Source organism: Phascolarctos cinereus, unplaced genomic scaffold, assembly GCF_003287225.1.
Source record: "Phascolarctos cinereus isolate Bilbo 61053 unplaced genomic scaffold, phaCin_HiC Scaffold_4;HRSCAF=312, whole genome shotgun sequence".
Lineage (NCBI taxonomy): Eukaryota > Metazoa > Chordata > Mammalia > Diprotodontia > Phascolarctidae > Phascolarctos > Phascolarctos cinereus.
Window position 1 is genome coordinate 569,996,648 of NW_027555847.1, and position 18,894 is coordinate 570,015,541.

General features: G+C 39.4%; 1 protein-coding gene across 4 annotated transcripts in view; it reads right to left on the bottom strand.

Moving 5' to 3' along the window:
* The window catches only part of FARS2 (phenylalanyl-tRNA synthetase 2, mitochondrial), a 623,068-nt gene that overhangs the window by 242,006 nt on the left and 362,168 nt on the right, over positions 1–18,894 (bottom strand). The window contains exon 6 of one of the 4 annotated variants that reach the window (XM_078153629.1): positions 14,822–14,975. The exons of the other annotated variants lie outside the window; for them this stretch is intronic. Within the exon in view, the coding sequence (XP_078009755.1) occupies positions 14,943–14,975 (33 nt within the window). The 3' untranslated portion in view covers positions 14,822–14,942. Of the gene's footprint in view, positions 1–14,821; positions 14,976–18,894 lie in introns of those variants that run through there. 4 annotated transcript variants of the gene reach the window in all.

The following is an 18,894-nucleotide window of genomic DNA, read 5'->3' on the forward strand; positions in this document are numbered from 1 at the left end:
CAGTTGAGGAAACTGAGGCAGACAGTGGATTAAGTGATTTGCTCAGGGTCACATAGTTCATAAGTATTTGAGGCTAGATTTGAACTCAAGGTCTGCCTGACTCTAGGTTGAGTACTCTATCTATTGTACCAACTTGTTGGCTAGGTGGAAGTGAAAGAGATAAGAGGGAAAACTATGATGATGTTTAAAAAAAAACAGTAATAAAACATACTTAAAACATTAGGATGGTCATCATATAAACTTTAATGAATTATAGCTTCATTTAGATGTACATTTTCTTCTTTATCCTGAGTTTATCCTTTTTATAGACAAAATTATAGTCATTTTATTTCTCAGCCTCAGTTTCCAAAGAATGTTTTAATTCTATGTCCATAGGATAAAAATTGATATGTGGCATACTTAAATAATTTTATTTCTACCATTCACAATGTAATAAAAAAAAGTTTAGAGCCCAATAATTATGTATGCAGCAGCATGAGTACCCATTTGTGAGATGTTTGTTTAAAAGGGCCTCACTAGTCTAATGATAAATGAACGAGGGTTAGAAATCACCTAACACTGCAGCAGCACATTTATTTTTTAAAGCACATTAGGCCTCGGCTAAGCAATCATTCAGTAAAGCCTCAAACGCATTCAATAAAGTCTCAGAAGGGAACTTCCCAGGTTGCCTCTCTCAGAGAAAACTGAAGTTATCAAAAATAAATCAGCATATTACATCATGACATCCACAAGAGTGGAGCAATGTCGTAGAATAACACCATAAACTCCTATTTTTCTAATCTTATCCTTTAGAGAGAGAAGGGGGAAAAACTCTCCCTATCCTCCACTAATCTGAAACTCAGTGTGTGGAGCTTTTCAATCCAAGGAAAAACTTATTTCCCCCTTGTAAAGTCTCATCAAAATCTGTCTAGGCTTCAGATCTAAACAATGCACAAACATAAGTTCAGAAAAGAAACATGTGGCAAGAGCTCCTGGTCCTGATAACAACAGTCTAACTCGAACCTGAGGGTATGGAAGGCATGGCATCCAAGTAGAGTATGGCTGGACTTAGGGTACAGACATCTTCCATGAAAAGAAAAGTAAGTCTATACTGCTCATGTCAGGCTGTCTCCCCAAGAAATGATGCCCTCAAAATGCAAACCTAACGATTCTCTTTTTCTTCTCTCCATCTTCAGCATGAACAGCAGCCACACATTTGTGAAGCAGCTGTCAGCTGGAGGGCAAATGAACAAGCCCAACATCTCTTGCACACCTGGCTGGGTAGTTACAGGGTCCTGGGGGACTATGTTTAGCAATAACACTGGCATCTTCTTCATCAGCACAGTTGATGATAAGGCATCTGACTGACTGATTTTTTTTCCTCCCACTAAAAATGGCAAAATAAACATTTCTCAAAGGCTTTCTGAAAACCCACCCTTCCCCTCCCCGGATCCCTTACTGGACTCCATGCTGCACTGATCTGCATTTATTGTCATTACCACACAGTTTACTTCTTTTTATGATCTCTAAAAAATAGCCCAGAGAGCTGGCCCATTAGCCAATCAGTCAATAAACATTTAATAAGCACCTACTGTGTGCCAACGATTGTTCTAAGCAAGTAAATAGATTTTGTAAAGGAAAAATTGCAGAAGGAAAATTGAGTCAGGACCAGAACTAAACAAGAGATAGAGGAGAAGGAAGAAAGTCCATGGAGAGTGGAAGAAGGAAGACTACTTTTAAGGAATTATGTAATGCTTTTTTTTTACCCCAATCTCCTCCCTAAAACAAAAGCTCATCTTTTTAAGAATATTAAAACAATTTTTAAAAAACCTTTTTTTCAAAAAAACAAATTCAAGTAATGGACTACCTCAGGCTCCAAAGAATCGAAATTGAGGGTCACCCAAAAGGCAACATAAGAGAAAGGCACATGATAGGTGTCAGTAGGTTGAAACAAATTGATTATGAAGAACTATGTAGCAAAAGTGGTATGAAGGATGTATTCAGAGAAACATATGCCTAGAAAAAAAATGGATTAATCATATTAAGGGAGCAAGGAATAGCCCTTCATTTTTTTTTTGCCAGCTGCTCTGTTTAGTTTCCACTCCATCATCATCTTCGTCTCATCCCACTCGGCATAAACTCATCACCAAGAAACTCATTATGCAGATTACTGACACTTTGCTACTCATACCTCATCAGCACCCCAGGTGCCTCTGCCCCTCTAATTGGAGGGATGGAAGGTGGAAGGCAAAAATCTCCTCCCATAGTCTCCCTTTACAGAGGGCTCAAAATGTCAGCCATCTCTTCATCTGCCACCAGCTGCTCTGCTTGGTTTCAACTCCATCATCATCTTCATCACGTACCTGGGCTGGGTACCCTTTGTCACCATGTACATACACACTTTTCAGTTGTATTTTATCATGTTGTGTATTGCCTTCCCCCATTAGATAGCAAGCACCTATCTTTTTTTTTTCCCTTTGGGTATTCCCAGTGCTTAACACAATGCTTGGCACACAGGTGGTGCTTAATAAATATATATTATTGTACATGTACATACATGTATCTATCTCTAAATCTATAGCTCTATTTCCCATGTGTTCCACTGGTGTTCATGCAGTACTAAGAGAACTAGAGGAAGTCTCTCTCCTCAAGCATGTTAAGTAGATCCCCTGTGGAGTACTGGTGGGAGAATATGGACCACCATCAAAAAGGATCAATATGGATGAGATGCAGTCTGCATCCTGAATTCATGAGTCCACAGATCCATCAAAGCATTGAAGTAGAATTGTTTCTCATTTGATAATTTGGTCTCTTCAGCCAGACCATACACCCTTGAGGGCAAGACTTACTTCTTTCTGGTAACCCCTTCTCTATGCCCCTCCCCAAACGTATCTATCCCAGTATTGAGTACACTGAAAGAGCTCAATATCTTTTTGATGACTTATTCAAATGCAGCTGCTAAAATACCTCCATACCTGCCATTTGGGATATCTTTAAACCATAAATTGTTCCCTACCCCTACCCCAACTGCTAGTCACCTCCTACACAAACTACCTTGTATTTAACAATTTTGTATAGGTTTCATGGCATGGGAAGGTAACTCTGCTTTAATTATCTTTATACTTGCAAGCTCTTCTACTAGATTGTAATATCCTTGAGGGCAGGGCCTATGTTTTTGGCAACTGTATATGCTCAGGCCTTGGCACAATGTTTAGGGTATAGCAGACATTTAATAAATGCTCGCTGACTGACACTGGTATCCGGCAGGGAAGGTATCCTATTTTTAATATGTTTTGCTTCCTGTAAACGAGGCCTAAAGCACAAATAACTTTTAATTCAATAAATATTTAGTAAGTATCTAGTATATGCCAGGCACTGCACTAGACATTGAGCATACACAGACGGCTGTAGCACAGTCCCTTTCTCAAGGAAGACAGAAAGCAGTTTAATAGGCATAAATATAACTCAAGCCATCCAATACTGATCTCTTCCAACAGTTAAAACACACCTGTTGTATTAAGCCAACCTGTGCTTGCTCCCAGCTACACACATTAATGACTAATAACATTATAGCTTTGAAACTTTACAAAAATAGAAATCAGCATGTACTTGAGAGTGGGTAAAGGGGCATGCTAAGCATAAAAAAGCAAAGGCCTCAATTAATAGATGGTTACCTAGACCCCCTATCATTAAGAAGTGATATTTCTGGAAGCCATACTATTAACAGTGATACATGCTTGCTTATTCATTCAAAAATATATAGTAAGCATGTATCATGTATAAAGTGCCATTCTTTCTGCAGAAGGCTGAGCTGCAAAGTTAGGGGAAGACATGGTCCTTGCCCTTTTGTAGATAGCAGAGGGACAAAACAGAAATGCAGATCACTCTAACATACAACCTTATGCACTATGTACATTAAGTAGTTTCATATCAAAGTCCTTTGGGAGGTCTGGGAGACTAAGTCATGATTGTCTGGGGCCAAAGACTGCTGAATGGAGGAGTGTGACACCTGGATGTTTACAAGACAGTTTTGTCACAACAGAGGTCACAGAGAGGTAGAGAATGACTCCCACTAGAGTCCCACGGCTCAACAGACAGAAAGAACATCATCATATCTAACTCTCTGGTTTGCCCCAAGGTCACAAAGCAGGAGCAGTCATAATCATGCAGATTATGCTACAGATACTGAGGGATGACTCATTACTATGCATTTAGGATACCCCTCAAGGAGAGGGGAATACTGAACCTGAGCATCCCCAAGAGGCAGTATGGTGACACAGGAAGAGCATGGGATCTGAAGTCATCAGAGCTGGCAGGAAGGTACAATGGAGACAACACTGGGCCTGGAGGCAGGAAGACCTGAATTCAAATCCAGCCTCACAGACTTAACAGCTATGTGACCCTTGGCAAGTCACTTCATCTCTGCCTTAGTTTCCTCATCTCTAAAATGGGGATAACAATAGCTCCTACCGCCCAGGGTTATTGTGAGGATCAAATGAGAAATAATTGTAAAGCGCTTAGCACAGTGTCTGGCACATGGAAGGCATTTAATAAATACTTGCTTCCTTCCTTCTTAAAACAGACAAATTGAGGGGCAGCTAGGTGGCACAGTGGATAGAGCTCTGGCCTTGGAGTCAGGAGGACCTGAGTTCAAATGTGACCTCAGACACTTGCTAGCTGTGTGACCCTGGGCAAGTCACTTAACCCCAATTGCGTCACCAAAAAAGCAAAAACAAAAAACAAAAACAAAAAAAACCACACAAATTGTTGTGTTTGACACAGTTTGGGATTCTTGGATATACTCTGGAGTTTCCCAAATACAATCTTTCCTTCCTACTCTACCATGCAACCTTAAGAAGACTTGGGTTTAAATCCCAGTCCTTCTGATTACATGTGGGACCTTGGGCACATTATATTCCTCCTCTGAACTTCAATCTCCTTCAGTATAAAATGGGGGGAAGTACTTAATTAAATGATTTCTAAAGACACTTCCAGCTCCAATTCCTACAATCCTATGAGCACTTCCTTAACATCAGATTCTTTGTGATCGAAGTCATAGGATTATGAAGATCACTCAAAGACACACTTGCAATAATGACTAGTGGGTGAAATGACCTCTACCCCAAACGAGCAAGGGGATGTGAAGGTATAACAGCACACAGCAAAGCCTTATTGTGGTCGCCTGTTTCATTCCCAGCTAGTTCCTTCTTTTCTCCCACAGCACCCATGAGGAGATAATATTAATAGCTAGCTAGAAATTTGCATCGTGCTTTAAGATTCACAAAGCACTATATAAATACTCTTTCATTTGGTCCTCCCAACAACCCTAGGAGGTAAGAGCTATTATTATCCCTATTTTGTAGATGAAGAAACTGAGGCAGAGGTTAAGTGACTTGCCCAGGATCAAACAGCTACTAAGTGTCCAATGCTGGATTTGAACGCAGGTCTGCTTGACTGCAGGCCAAGCACTCTATCCACTGTGCCACCTAACTATCCTGTTAACTGATCTTGAACAAAAGCAGATCAAAGTAGGAGGGTACTTCAAGATCACATTCAATTTAAAGGTGGAAAGGATTTCCAATAAAATGGTCTCTTTTTATTTAAACTTTTTAAAAAAACTGAAATGTAAATGTGCATAAGGGCCTGTTTACAGTATCAAAGAAGAGCCAAGTTGCCGTGGTAATTACTTGTTTCCCCATAAAGAAATCACAGTCTAGAAATCATGCATGACTCATTAGCATGTAAGTTGCTGGTCACAGATAGTCAGGTTTGCACACTTCCTTCGTGTTTATCATGAATCACTAATATTCAGAAGGGTGGAGGAATACTATAGGGTTTTGGTGAGACACTACCTTCATTATTCTTGTGAAATCAATGACTATACAATGACATTTCATTAACTTGTCCTGAGGGGGTTGGGAGAAGTACAGAATAAAGCAAGAGGAAAGGCGGTTTTACTTTAAAAAAAAAAGTAAATATAGTGAGAAAATATTTTAAATATATTTTATTATTTCAAAACGTAACAGGAGTTGGGAAAAGAGACTGATTTACCGGTCACAACTCCTAATATTTTAATGGATATGATTTATGTATAATTAGCACAGCCATCTGCAAATGATTCTGCTCATGGGGTGCTTGTTGGAAGAGAGGCAGCAGGGCAAAGTGGGTAGAGGGCTGGCACTGGGATCAAGAAGACATGGATTCAAGTCTTACCTCTGAAACAAAATGGCACTGCAACCCTGACAAAGTCAAGCCCCTGTCAGAGCCTCAGGCCACTATCTCTCCTCTAAGAACATAAATTCCTTAAGTGAAGGGATCCACTTTGCTCCTGTATCACAGAGTTAGGCACAAAGTAAGCCCTTAATGAATGTTTGATTATTCATTTATATTACTAATTTCAGAGAGTAGAGGGTAGAGGGACTTTCCTCACAGAAGGTTCTCTATACTAATGAAATAACAGGCACAGTTCAAAAAAATTGTGTGTGGGGATAACTAGATGGTATTAGAAGACAGGCACACAAACGTACTGTGTATTACATCAGTGCAATTCTGATTCTGGTCCAACCATTACGCAAAGCAATTTGGAATTGTGTTAAAATAAAGGCGGGAGGGAGAACTAAAATGTTCATGCCTTCTGACTCAGATATACCAGGATTACCAAAGTTGTCGTATACACTAAAATATTCAGAGATACTTTTTGTGGTAGCTAAGAACTGGAAACAAAGTGGATGTCTATCAAGTGAGGAATCACTACAGAAACTATGATAATATGAATATAATGGCATATTACTGTGCCATAAGAAATTTTATACACACACACACACACATCTATAAAGAACTCAGAGAAGCCATGGGAAGATGTGAACTGATACAGAAAAAAGTAAGCAGAATGTGGATAATAACAGACATAGAGACTCAACAGCACAGATAGAAACAACCCCAAAACTAAGCACTGTGTAATTGTGAACAAACTTGGCCTTGGAGAAGAGCTGAGAAAGGGCACCACTCTCCCTTCATGATAGAATGGGATATAATGGAGTACTGCATATACCATGAGATGTGATTACTGTGTTGTTTGGTTTTGCTGAATGGTTCATTCCCCCTTCCTGTTATATGTCTATTATAAGTAATGGCATACTGACTAGAGGAAGAGCATGCTTAGAAATGAAGGTGATATAAAAATGAAAGGTATCAGTATGAGAGAACTTTTTTAAAAAGGTAAAATAACTTGCTAGCCTTTATTATTAAGTAAGCTAAACATGTCTCTTGTTTCTATCATTACTTTGCTTAGCAAATCTTTTTTTCCTCTCTCCATAGAGTCTACACAGCCAAATGGTAACAGCATTTTTGAATCATCTCAAATTCCAAAATAATACAGCCTGAAGTTAGGAGACTTTATTGTAACTTTTTTTTTTCCTTCAGGCTTTGTAAGATTGAAAGGGCAAGAGCTCTGATGACTTTTCCCTTGTTTCTACAAATACAGAAATATTTGTTATTCATCTGTTATGCATCCAGATCTGTACTGGGCACCAGGGGAGGGTCAAAGTTCAGATAAGATGAAGGCCTGTGCCCTCAAAGAGGGCAGACAGTCTGGTGGAAAACTTTTCCTATCCTCTTTCTTCCATGACTCCATAATTTTTTCCATTAAACTATAACCATTATTTTAATAGTTGAGAAAGCATTGAAATCAAACAAGGTCATAGCTAATACTTGATAAAAGGAGTTTCACTCATATATCACAAAAAATAAAGATTTAAATTAAGTCAGATCCCCAAAGATTATGTCTGTTCAAACACATGTATACACACACATATATACACACATACATATGCTTATATGTTTATCTTCTCTGATTACAATAAAACTAATTAGTGAATAAATAATGTTTGAGGCTGTACATCATTTGTTCAGGCACCCAAGTTCAATTTGCATACTAATAGTTGCATATTTTCCGTTAATAGATACATGAGGTGAAGGCAAATATAATAAATGAATAACTATTTAAGTGTGAAGTTACCCGATCTTGATGAAAAATCTGAAAATGAAACAGCCACAGTTTCTATTTATTTCTTCTACACTAGGAAATAAAGCTAATCACAGAATGATATGATAAATGTCAGTTATTTCAGACCTGTATAATAACAGAGGAGCTTCAGAGCCTTTCCTATAAGGAACCACAGAAGCACAGGGAAAATGACTAGCTCCCTTAGTTGGGCTTTATTTTTGAGATTTAGAGCTAGAAATTTATGTATGCACAGTTGCTGAGCTGTGCAGATGTTTTCCCCAGGTCCACAGGACCTGTCGATATTTTCTCATTCTATTGCCAGTATCTATTAAATTGTCAGGGCAGGTTCTCCCCATCAACCATCAAAATAGGGCTCCACCATATCCAAAGATACTCCTCCCTCTGAAGTGAAATCAATCATGTAACAGAGGGTGTGTTTAAAAAAGGGTTAAAAACTACAAAACAATTGTCTGTGTCGCAGGTGTATAGCTAACAAGGTGCTAATTGGGAAACTGAGTGAGAATTTAAAAAACACACACATATACACTACCAAACTAGATATCTGTGTCATATGAGAAGACTGCAATAGAATTACCCCAGAGTATATTAAATGCAAAAGCTATGATAATACAATGTTATAGATGTAAATTTAAGCCCACAAGGGTGGGAAGGAGAAAGCAGTAGGGGTTCTTATAGTGCCACTATCATCCTACCAGAATGCAGAGCAGGTATCATAGCATTCATGATTGCGAAAGCCTTAAATACATAATGCAAAACAACTTTCAAGGTGACCCCCTTCTCACTTTCTCATGTTTCTCCCCAAATAAATGCATTGGGAATTCTTTCTAAATATTCATCTTTGGGATGAGACTGTCTGGAAAACAGGAATCTTTACAGGACGTCTTATTTCTTGGCCCCTAGTCCAAGAAGCAATAACATTTTATGAGTTTTAAAATACCTAAGCATTGGAGGAGAGTGCATTAACAGTTTAGGGAAACTCAAGGAAATGTTCTTAAAACTTTCATTTGAGATTAATCTTTGATGATGATTAGAATTTACTTAAATGTATTTAATCCAATTCAATCAAATAGGCATTTATTAAACACTAGGTAGAAGGCACGATGCTATGTTCTGGGGATACGAATATAAAAAAAAAATAAAAACTGACCTCAAAGAGCTTATTTTATCTGTGTATTTTGTTATTGTGTTGTGTATTTTCTTATCTTAAATTGAGGATGAAGAGAAAGCACTAATAACTATGGGATTCAAAACCTTGGGCTTCCAAAGCCTTGACCTGACATGAGATGAACTTCGAAAGACAGAAATTCTAAGAGGCAGAGATGAGAACTGGGCAGTTAGATGGCAGGATGGATAGAGTATCAGGCCTCAAGTCAGGAACACTCATTTTTTTGAGTTCAAATCTGGCCTCAGATACTTAGTAGCTGTGTGACTCTGGGTATGTCACTAAACTCTGTTTGCCTCAGTTCCTCATCTGTAAAAAGGGCTGGAGAAGAAAATGGCAAACCACTGTAGTATCTTTGCCAAGAAAACCCTAACTGGAGTCACATGATGGAATCAACTGAACAACAATGATGACACCAGATTATATATTAGTTATTTGTCTAAGCAAATACAGGCAATATTTAGGTTATATCATTTCAGATAAACTCAAATATTCCTCTCCTTTGAATGAAGTAGTGTGGAACAGTCTCTATGGAAACAATAATGAGTTGGTTTTTATTGTTGTTTTTTTTTCCCTTTGTGTAGGATGATAAAAATCAGAGATGCAAAGGGCTTTTTTCTATTCTAGGTGATTTTTTTCTGTTTTACTCCCCATCTTTCCCAGAGAACTGGGGAGAAAAAAAATCTGTTTTATAGCCATAGACTGCATTCTTAATCTTTTCCCTCCCTTAGATCTCACTTTGTACCTAATCAATGCATTTACATATTACATGATATAGCATGGCAGAAGGAAAAATCAAGTGCTCAGAGTCTAAACTCTCCAACCCACCCAGGCATTTACTTAGTTGTGTGATCATGAGTGAGTCTCAGAGCCTCTATTACCTTGTCAGTAAAACATGGATACGACTTCAAAGAGATGTTTGGGGCAAGTGCTTAAATTATATACAAAAGTAAGGTGGGAAGGGTTTTTATAAAACTTTTAAAAACAGTTATTTCGGTATGTAGCATATTCTTCTATTAGGTTGTAAGCTGCTTGGTGACAGGGATCATGTTTTCTAAACTATGCATCTCCCCTATTATAGTACTCAGCTCACAGAAAGGACTTGATAAGTTTTTGTTGAATGTATGGCCTAGTTTTGAATCTGAACCCCTCAACCAGCCACCCTGGAAGTGAACAGACAAAATGAACCAAATTTACCAGCTCATAAATAGAGCTAGTAGGGGACAAAACTGTCAAGTATTCAACCTTTGTCCAGGAGACTACACAACAGTGAGTGAAATAACATGTATGTATGAAACAAAAAGGCAAATACAAGGACAATATAGACAAAGAGGATATTGGAGCAGATGAAAATAGTTACCAACCTATGATTTATAATACGAGTTGTCTTAGAATACATTAGGAAGTAAAATTCAGATCTGTTTAGAATCACAGATTAGAAATATTTTCAAGTTGGAAATCTTTAATTGAACATCTTCATTTTATGAATAGGGAAATTAAATCCCATGGATGCTTAACTTGTCCACAAGCTGGCTATAGTCACATTATAAGATGATAGCAAAGGTGGAACTAAAACTCGGTCACATCAGTCTTAATGTACGGCTATGATGACACTACCATTTGCAGCTAAATAGGGAAAGAAGTGCTCAGGTTTCATAGTTCTTCATGTATGGCTGGAACAAGGGATATCTACAGGTGATACAAGTCCTCTGTTGTAAAATATTGAAACCATGTGCAATATCAGACAGGTTTTGGCTAGCTAGAGGTAAACCAAGACTGAGGAAATTCAAGGAAATATTAATGTCTCCCTTCTCTGTCCTGCTTTCCTGACTTTATAAAGTATTTTAGTAAAGGAAATATGTCATTTATTTCTTTGTAGCCCCCAAGACACCAATAATAGTGATTAAATGAGCCCTTGGCACTTAATTTTCCAACTAAAGGAGTAAACATTGTTATGAAAGTGTTTGCTTCTGAAACTTGTGCATGACAACTGGACACACTCCTGGTCTCTGCTCTAAGGCAATTCATAGTACCTAGTTTAATGTCACCTCTTCTTTCAAAGATTATGTAATTGAGAGGAGGGAAAAACATGTTCACATTCCTCAACGGCAAAGAAGAAATTCTGCACCTTATTTACACATTACAGTGATTGAAGTGTTTTCCATTAACATTAGTGATGGCCCAAACCCTGTAAGGCTCTGTGAAAATACAGCAAGAGGATTAGAGGTAGCCACCTAGCTGAATGCTCCCAACATTCCCCTCCAAATTAAAAATAATTCCTCAAATCAAATTTCCCAGTGTCAAAGCCAACGAAAGGTCAGAATGATACATTTTTCTGGCATAAGACAAGGGGCTTAGGGGAGAGGTCTGTAACATGGAGGTGGGAGTCCGCCCAGAGCTCAGCTGTAACACCAGCCATGGCGTTGGAGGTGGTTACAATATGATGGCAGCAGCAGCTTCAGGAACTCTCAGCCCAGAGATGTTCTGGGTCATAGTTCCAGGGCAGAGAGTAGCACTTGCAGTCAGTCACCAATGAGTAAGAGCCCTGGTCCCACTTTCAAGGCAGAGAGCAACACTAGCACGTATGGCTGCAGGAGAACAGGGCCTGATCACAATTCCATAGCCAAGAGGAGGGATAATACTTGCAGCTGCAGGGGAGCAGGGGTCCCTCCTGGGTAAAAACCAGAGCATGAACCAAAAGAGCAGTGACCACACCTCTCCATGGATCATATCACCTTGGAAGCACTGAAAACTTGCAGACCTCCAGAACTAGCTCTGAAAACAGCAGCATGAAAAAGCATTTAGTTTGAGGCAATGCCTCCTCACCCACAGGTGAGCAGAGCCCAACTTTAACTTAATATTCAAAATCAAGATATAGGCTTGAAAAATGAGCAAACAACAAAAAAAGAACTTAACCATAAAAAGCTACTATGGTAGCGATGAGCAAGACATAAACTCAAAAGGAAATAATGTAAAAAGAGCTACAAGCAAAACCTCAAAGAAAAATGCTAATTGGACCCAAGCCCAACAAAACATCCTAGAAGAGTTAAAAAAAAAAGATGAGTGGTAGAGGAAAACTTGAGAAAATAAATCACAATGATTCAAGGAAATTATGAAAAGAGAATTAACAACTTGATTAAAGAGGAACAAAAAACATTGAAGGAAAAAACTTCAAAATTGGCCAAATAGAAAAAGCAGTACAAAAGCTCACTGAAGAAAAGAATTCCTTAAAAATTAGAATTGGGCAAGTGGAAGCTAATGACATCATGGGACATCAAGAAACAATAGAACAAAGTCAAAAGACTAAAAATTAGAAGACAATGTGAAATATCTTATTAAAAAAACTGATCTGAAAAACAGATTGAGGAGAGATAATTTAAGAATTGTTGGACTATTTGAAAGTCATTTTCATAAAAAAAAGAGCCTAGACATTATATTTTAAGAAATTATCAAGAATATCTGCCCCAGGGTTTCCAGACTTCTCAATCCACAAACACCAAAGACAACTTAGGTCAATAGAAACAGTCTGTGACTGTGGTGAGAGAGAAGCTTGGTTCCAGCCCCAACCCTGCTGCAACCCCAGGGTGGCGGCTGCTCCTGGAGCTTCTAGCCTACCGACTAAGGGGGAATCGAGTGGTTGACCAGAAGGGGATTACAGGGATTTCTTTGCTGGTGCTGAGGCAGGATTCTCTTGCTTTGCCCATGCTTGGATCTGGGTCACAGTTCTAGGTGGCAGTCCTGGGGGGAGAAGGAATGCTGGTGTGGTGGAGCTCGTGGTGGCAGTAGAGAGGGAATCCTCCTCCCAGTTCAAAGGCAGAAAAGAGTGCTTGTGGTCATTCATGGACCAGAGCAAAGGCCAGGAAAGTAGTAAACACCTTGCCCCTTATCATACCACCTTGGGAGAACTGAAAACTTACAGGTCCCTAGAAGTATCTCCGAAAACAGCTGCACAAAACCCCTGAAGCTTAGAAGAGTACATTTTCCACATTGGAAGCAGACTCCTACCTTAACAAAGGGTTTATAACTCAAGTAATTGGCTGGGATCATGAGCAAACAAAGGCTTAAAGAAGTCAGACCATAGACTCTTTCTTTGGTAACAAAGAAGCGCAAAACATACAACCAGAAGAAGACAACAAAATCAAAGCTCCTACATCCAAAACCTCAAAGAAAAATATGAATCGGTGCCAGGTCATGGAAGAGCTCAAAAAGGATTTTGAGAAGCAAGTAAGGGAAGCAGAGGAAAAACTGAGAAGAGAAATGAGAGTGATGCAAGAAAATCATGAAAAACTAGTCAACAGCTTGCTAAAGTAGACTCATAAAAATACTGAAGAAAATAACACCTTGAAAAATAGCCTAACCCAAATGGCAAAAGAGGTCCAAAAAGAGAAAAAGAGACTTCCCAGTACCAGTCACTGTGATAAGGTCTTTACAAATGTTATCTCATTTGATCCTCACAACAACCCTGTAAATAGGTGCTGTTACTTTCATTTCAGAGTTAAGGAAACTGAGACAAAAAGGGGTTAAGTGACTTGCCCTGGGTCATGTTGACATCAGATTTGGGAGAGTGGTTCAGGTGTAAAAGAATTCATTTAGACCTTCTCTGTAGCCATTGGTGATGAGATCAGAGTGGACTCCAAGAATGTTGGGGTGCTACCTGAAATGATGAGGAATAGATGTGCAGGTCCTGGTGTCCTGAAAGAATACCCTCAGACAGTCTCCAAGTTAAATAAAAGTATTTACTGGGGTGATGCACAGGTGCATCACAGGCTCCCCATGAGGCAGAGCCCCAGTGGGCCCTACTCCACATGAGAGGCAGAGCATAGGCCGCAGGCCTGCTCCCCTAAGGGAGCAGAGTGTCCCTGCTTCCCATAGGAGGCAAAGGTGGTTAGCTAGGTCAAAGGTATGGTTTAAATACAATTTTATGGAATGGGGGAAGGGGGACAAGAGAATGGGAGGAGCAAGCATGGCTCCAAAATGCCTGGGATATCAGGTAGGCAGGAGGTGATAAGCAAAGAGAACAGGAAAGGGGAGGGGAAGAATTGTTCTGGAATTGAGGGTACTTTGTGAGAGCACACAGCTAAGTCCAGGTTGGGGCTTCAATGCATGGTCTTCTTTGATCACTTTTCTGGCTGGTCACATCCAGCCTCTTATCTCCTATCACATCCTGCTTGTTCCATCTGCCTCAAGCACTCTTTTCTACCTCATCAGGTTACATAGCTAGTAACTGTCTGAGGCCACATTTGAACTCAGTTCTTCCTAACTCCAGGCTCAGCTATCAACTCCACTAGCTGGCTGCCCCCACAGGCTATTAGCCACTTCTAGGCTGAACAAAGGAAAGAGACTGCTACCCTTGGGGGGGGGGGTGGCAGGCAGGAGAAAATAGGATGGAGTGAGGTACATATCACATATCTGGGCAGTTTAAAAGTTTGAGATGTGCTCTTCTAGCTACAGATAAAATAAAATAAAAATTTCATTTCTCAGAGCCACAAGCAGGGTACAATAAGTGTGAACTTTGACACAGCCTACATATATAAAAGGAACTAGCCTATGTGTGACAGATATAAGAGGCAGCTGGGGTTGGTTACGTGGGCAGTGGAGATCTAAGGGTTGTGGTTCTGTGTGTGTTTAGGTTAAAGAATACCTCTGCTTTGTCCTGCTGGTGTTCGTTCAAAGCATCTGCCTTTTGGAGTCTTTGCCTTTTATTGTGGATTCCTCTCATTTTTGTCAGCTGTGGTTTCCCTTCTCTTGATTTCCATCCATATTTTTAAACTTCTTTTAATATCCTGTTGTATTTTTCTTTCTTGTCTCCTTTAAATCATAAAACTTTCAAAATCATTCACAAATCCATAGGCAAGTCTCTGACCTAAACGTAAATTCAGTAACAACTTTTAAAGTATGCATTTATACTGCATACGTTTATTCACACCAACCTTTCAACCTGACAACCACAAATGGCAAAAAACAACCACCAAAAAAATAGCTGGGAGAACTCATCAAAAGTAAAAGGTGCTGTTTCTTGCCTTGAAATCCACTGCATCAAAGGGCATAGAAATAATAAGTTTCAACACGATGAGGCAGAAATGATGTACAATGTGAAAGTCTGTTTATTACCACTTTCAAAGTGCAATTTTAAATCACAGAATCTTAAAAGAGTTACAAGGAATCTCAGATATTGTCCTACACAACCACTTCATTTTACAAAAGATGAAAATGAGATGCAGAAAGAAAAGGCAATCTGCTCAAGGTCATATAGCTAGTTTGCTACTAGAATGGATCAATTTTTCCATAAATTCACAATGTCAATGAAGACACTCTTCTCACCAGAGCTAATTGCAATCCATCCATGTCTTCTCATCTTCTGCAGTTCTTGCCTATTTCTTTCCATACATCCTGCAGAGAAGATCTAACCAATGTCTTGGACACCTTCTTCCCAATACTTAAAATTTATGAAGAACAAGGTCATACTCAAGCTATTCAGTTGTTATATCTTGATCTCATTATATAATTAGCTCACTTCCTTTTCTGATCATACATATCCTTAAGGTTGTTTTATAAGCCATGATACAGCAAATGGAATATCACTCATTTATCTTTTGAGATCTTATAGCAAAGTCCCTTGGCTAGCTTAAAAAGCTAGCCTATACACTTACACACAGAACAAAATAAAAATGGTTCTTTCAGATCCTTGAGCTATGTGATGAAGTGAATATCCTCAACACAGAAAGACGATGCTACTGATCCATCACACATACATTTGTGGTGTTTCCATAAGTGTTGAGAGATCTGTTATTCTTAATTCTTTCTTTGCTTGCAAGCAACATGACCCACTTTTAAACTGATTGGCCAAGGTTTGGAATGCAGGATATGGCCAGAAATTGAACCAATGTGACTGGCCCATGTGGAGACAACCTCATGAAAATAGTCAAATGTGATGACTCCTACATCTGTGGAGACTTAGCCCCTAAGGACATGGAAACTGTGACCTAGGACCTCGGTAGCACAGTGCTTACCAGCTGAGCTAACTAGCTACTCAAATGCTTCTTGCCAATGGTTTTGATGAGGTTGAGATCTGGACCCCAAAGAGGAAAAGCCTTGGACTTCCCCAGATGGCCAAATCTCAGTCTGTTGTCTGAGGCTATAATCCTATCAATACCCAATCTCCCAATTCTTTGTTACCCTTAATTGAGCCTTGCCCTCTATTGTCTATTACCTCCAGCAATTTCCTACTTTTGACCTTATCTAGACCCCATTCTTGACCTCCCAGTTACTCCCATCAAGATCCTTCCTAGAATCTTCCTCCATCACCTCAGCCTACTGTCCACCTCCCCATCCCTCCCACAGTTTTCTGTATATATTGTCCATCTGCAATCCATTAAGGTGCTCAGATTCTTATAATCTAGCCAATAGCTCACAAATGTTCAGATTCCTTAAGAATCTGGCCAACATGGCAGATCTTTAATAAATGTTGTCTTTGGCTGAAAGAAGGTTTGGGTCAAATTCATTTGGGCAGGACTCAAGTATCGTGATTTTGGGGTCCTAGTACCCCTAAACTTCTAAATCTCAACAGTTTCTGCAGGGAAGTAGTCGGTATAGTCATCTTTAGGAAACATTTTCTTTCTTCTATTCTAACTGTTAAAATTTTTCTTTAAAGTTCAGTTTAGGTGCAAAGGCTTCTTTAATGGCATTAGTTGAAATTGTTCTTGATCCCATTCAAGTTCCTTTAGATCTCTTTTACCTGTATCTCTCCTTTGCCACAAACATAACTCTACTTAGTATGATACTTCAATAATGATTATGAATACGAAAAATTTCCTTGATTAGACAGTAAACTCCTGAAGAGGGACTACTTTAGTTTTTTACTGTTGTATATCTGCAGGGCCAAGCACAGTACCTTGTATATGGTAAGTGTCTAAACAAGTGTTTGGTGATTTGAATTGAAAGGCAAGTGTATCAGTGCCTTGACCTCAGGGCACCAGGTCTGAGTCACTGGTGTCTAGAAGAAGAAAAGACTAACAGAGTGCCTACACATGGTCCACGGGTTGATAGATGTGCTTAAAGTAGGACTCACAGTAGCAACAGTAATCATGAGGGTAGCAAAAAGCAATAGTGGAGGATGTGGTTGAAGAAGCTAAGAGGCTCTTCGGCTCAACAGAGGATGTGCTGAAGGCACATGAAAAAGGGAACTGCTAGCTCTGGGGTGGGGAACCTGGAGCCTTGAGGTCACACAGACCCATACTATAGGACCTTGTGGTCTCAAGGCCACAGGTTCCCCACTCCTGCTCTAGCTGTTGTCTAAGTGGCCAAGGTGGGGCTCTCTCTCCAAGGCATTCAGAATAAGGACACAACCAATGACCTGCTAATTCTCCTTTCCTGTTCAAACACTATCAGTTCCTTCAGTCATCTTCATATGGCATGAACTCAAAGCTTTTACTATGCTGGTTGCCTCAGCTGGGGCCTTTTCCAGTTTACTGACATCCACACTGAAGTGTGGTATCTAGTATAGACCCTTCTCCAAACCATTTTTGAACCCCTAAGATCTGAGAAAGGCCTAAAATCTCGATTGGCCAATCAGGAGAGACATTTTGGCCCACTCTGAGCTTAACCTACCATAATGCTTTGTGTGCTCTAGCATAACAGACATGCTTTGCTGCGCTCTCTGGATGAACTCAAAATGTCCCTTCCTGTGTCAACAACTACAGGGCCTGATAAGGCTGACTGGGAGCATTCTGCTGTTTATGACTACTAAGGACAAGGCGCCTGGGACTGGACACTGTTTTGAATAGTGAGACTTTTCTTATCTTGGTATTTTATTGACATGTGCTTTGTAGGGGAAACATGGATATCCTGGGTCTGTAATTTTAATTGACACTTAGGCACTTATCTTATTGTATTTACAACCTATCCAATTAAGAAAATTCCTTTCTCGTGCTATGGTTAAACACATATGGAGACTTAATTTTAAGTAACACAGACATCCTAAGGCAGGATTGCTCTAAGAATATACAAGGTATTCCCCAACTTGCTTATCTCTGAGTCAGAATTATCTTCTGGCTCCCATGTATTACATGTATTCTGCTAGCTTAAGGGAATAAATAATATAAATATATATATTTCCTAGCTTGTTTGCCTCTTTTCACTAAACTTCCATGTTGACACTAGAAATTAAGACATCAGTCTGGACGTGGTCTAATACAGGGTGTCTTAAACTTTTTTTCCATTAGATACCCCTTCAGTGCTTCTTAAACTGTGGGTAGTGACCCCATCGTGCCCCACAGTTTAAAAAGCACTGGACCAAGGAAAGGTACAAAAGGATTATCATCAAGTTTGTCATGCACACTCAACCAAGGATAGCACTAGTGGGATCTCAGCTTGCAGATCCCTAGCTTCTTTTCCCCCATGACTTTTTCAGATGAGTCTAGTCACCTTTCTGCCATCTTATTCTTGTGAGTTAGATTTTTTTATTAATCCAAATTCATGTTTATAGTTGTTAAAATCCATCTTATTAGATGTCATCCAACGTTCTAGCTTGTCAAGATATTTTTTGCATCTTGATTCTCATCCAATAGTATTTTCATGTTACATTTACGTAAGTCATTGATAAAAATGCAAAAGAACATAAGGCCAAGCAAAGATTTCTGGGACACTCTCTTGTAACCTTGCAATATGATGCTGACCCATTAAAGACTCTTCTGGTTCTGCTGTTCAGCCAGTTATGAATCCACCAAAT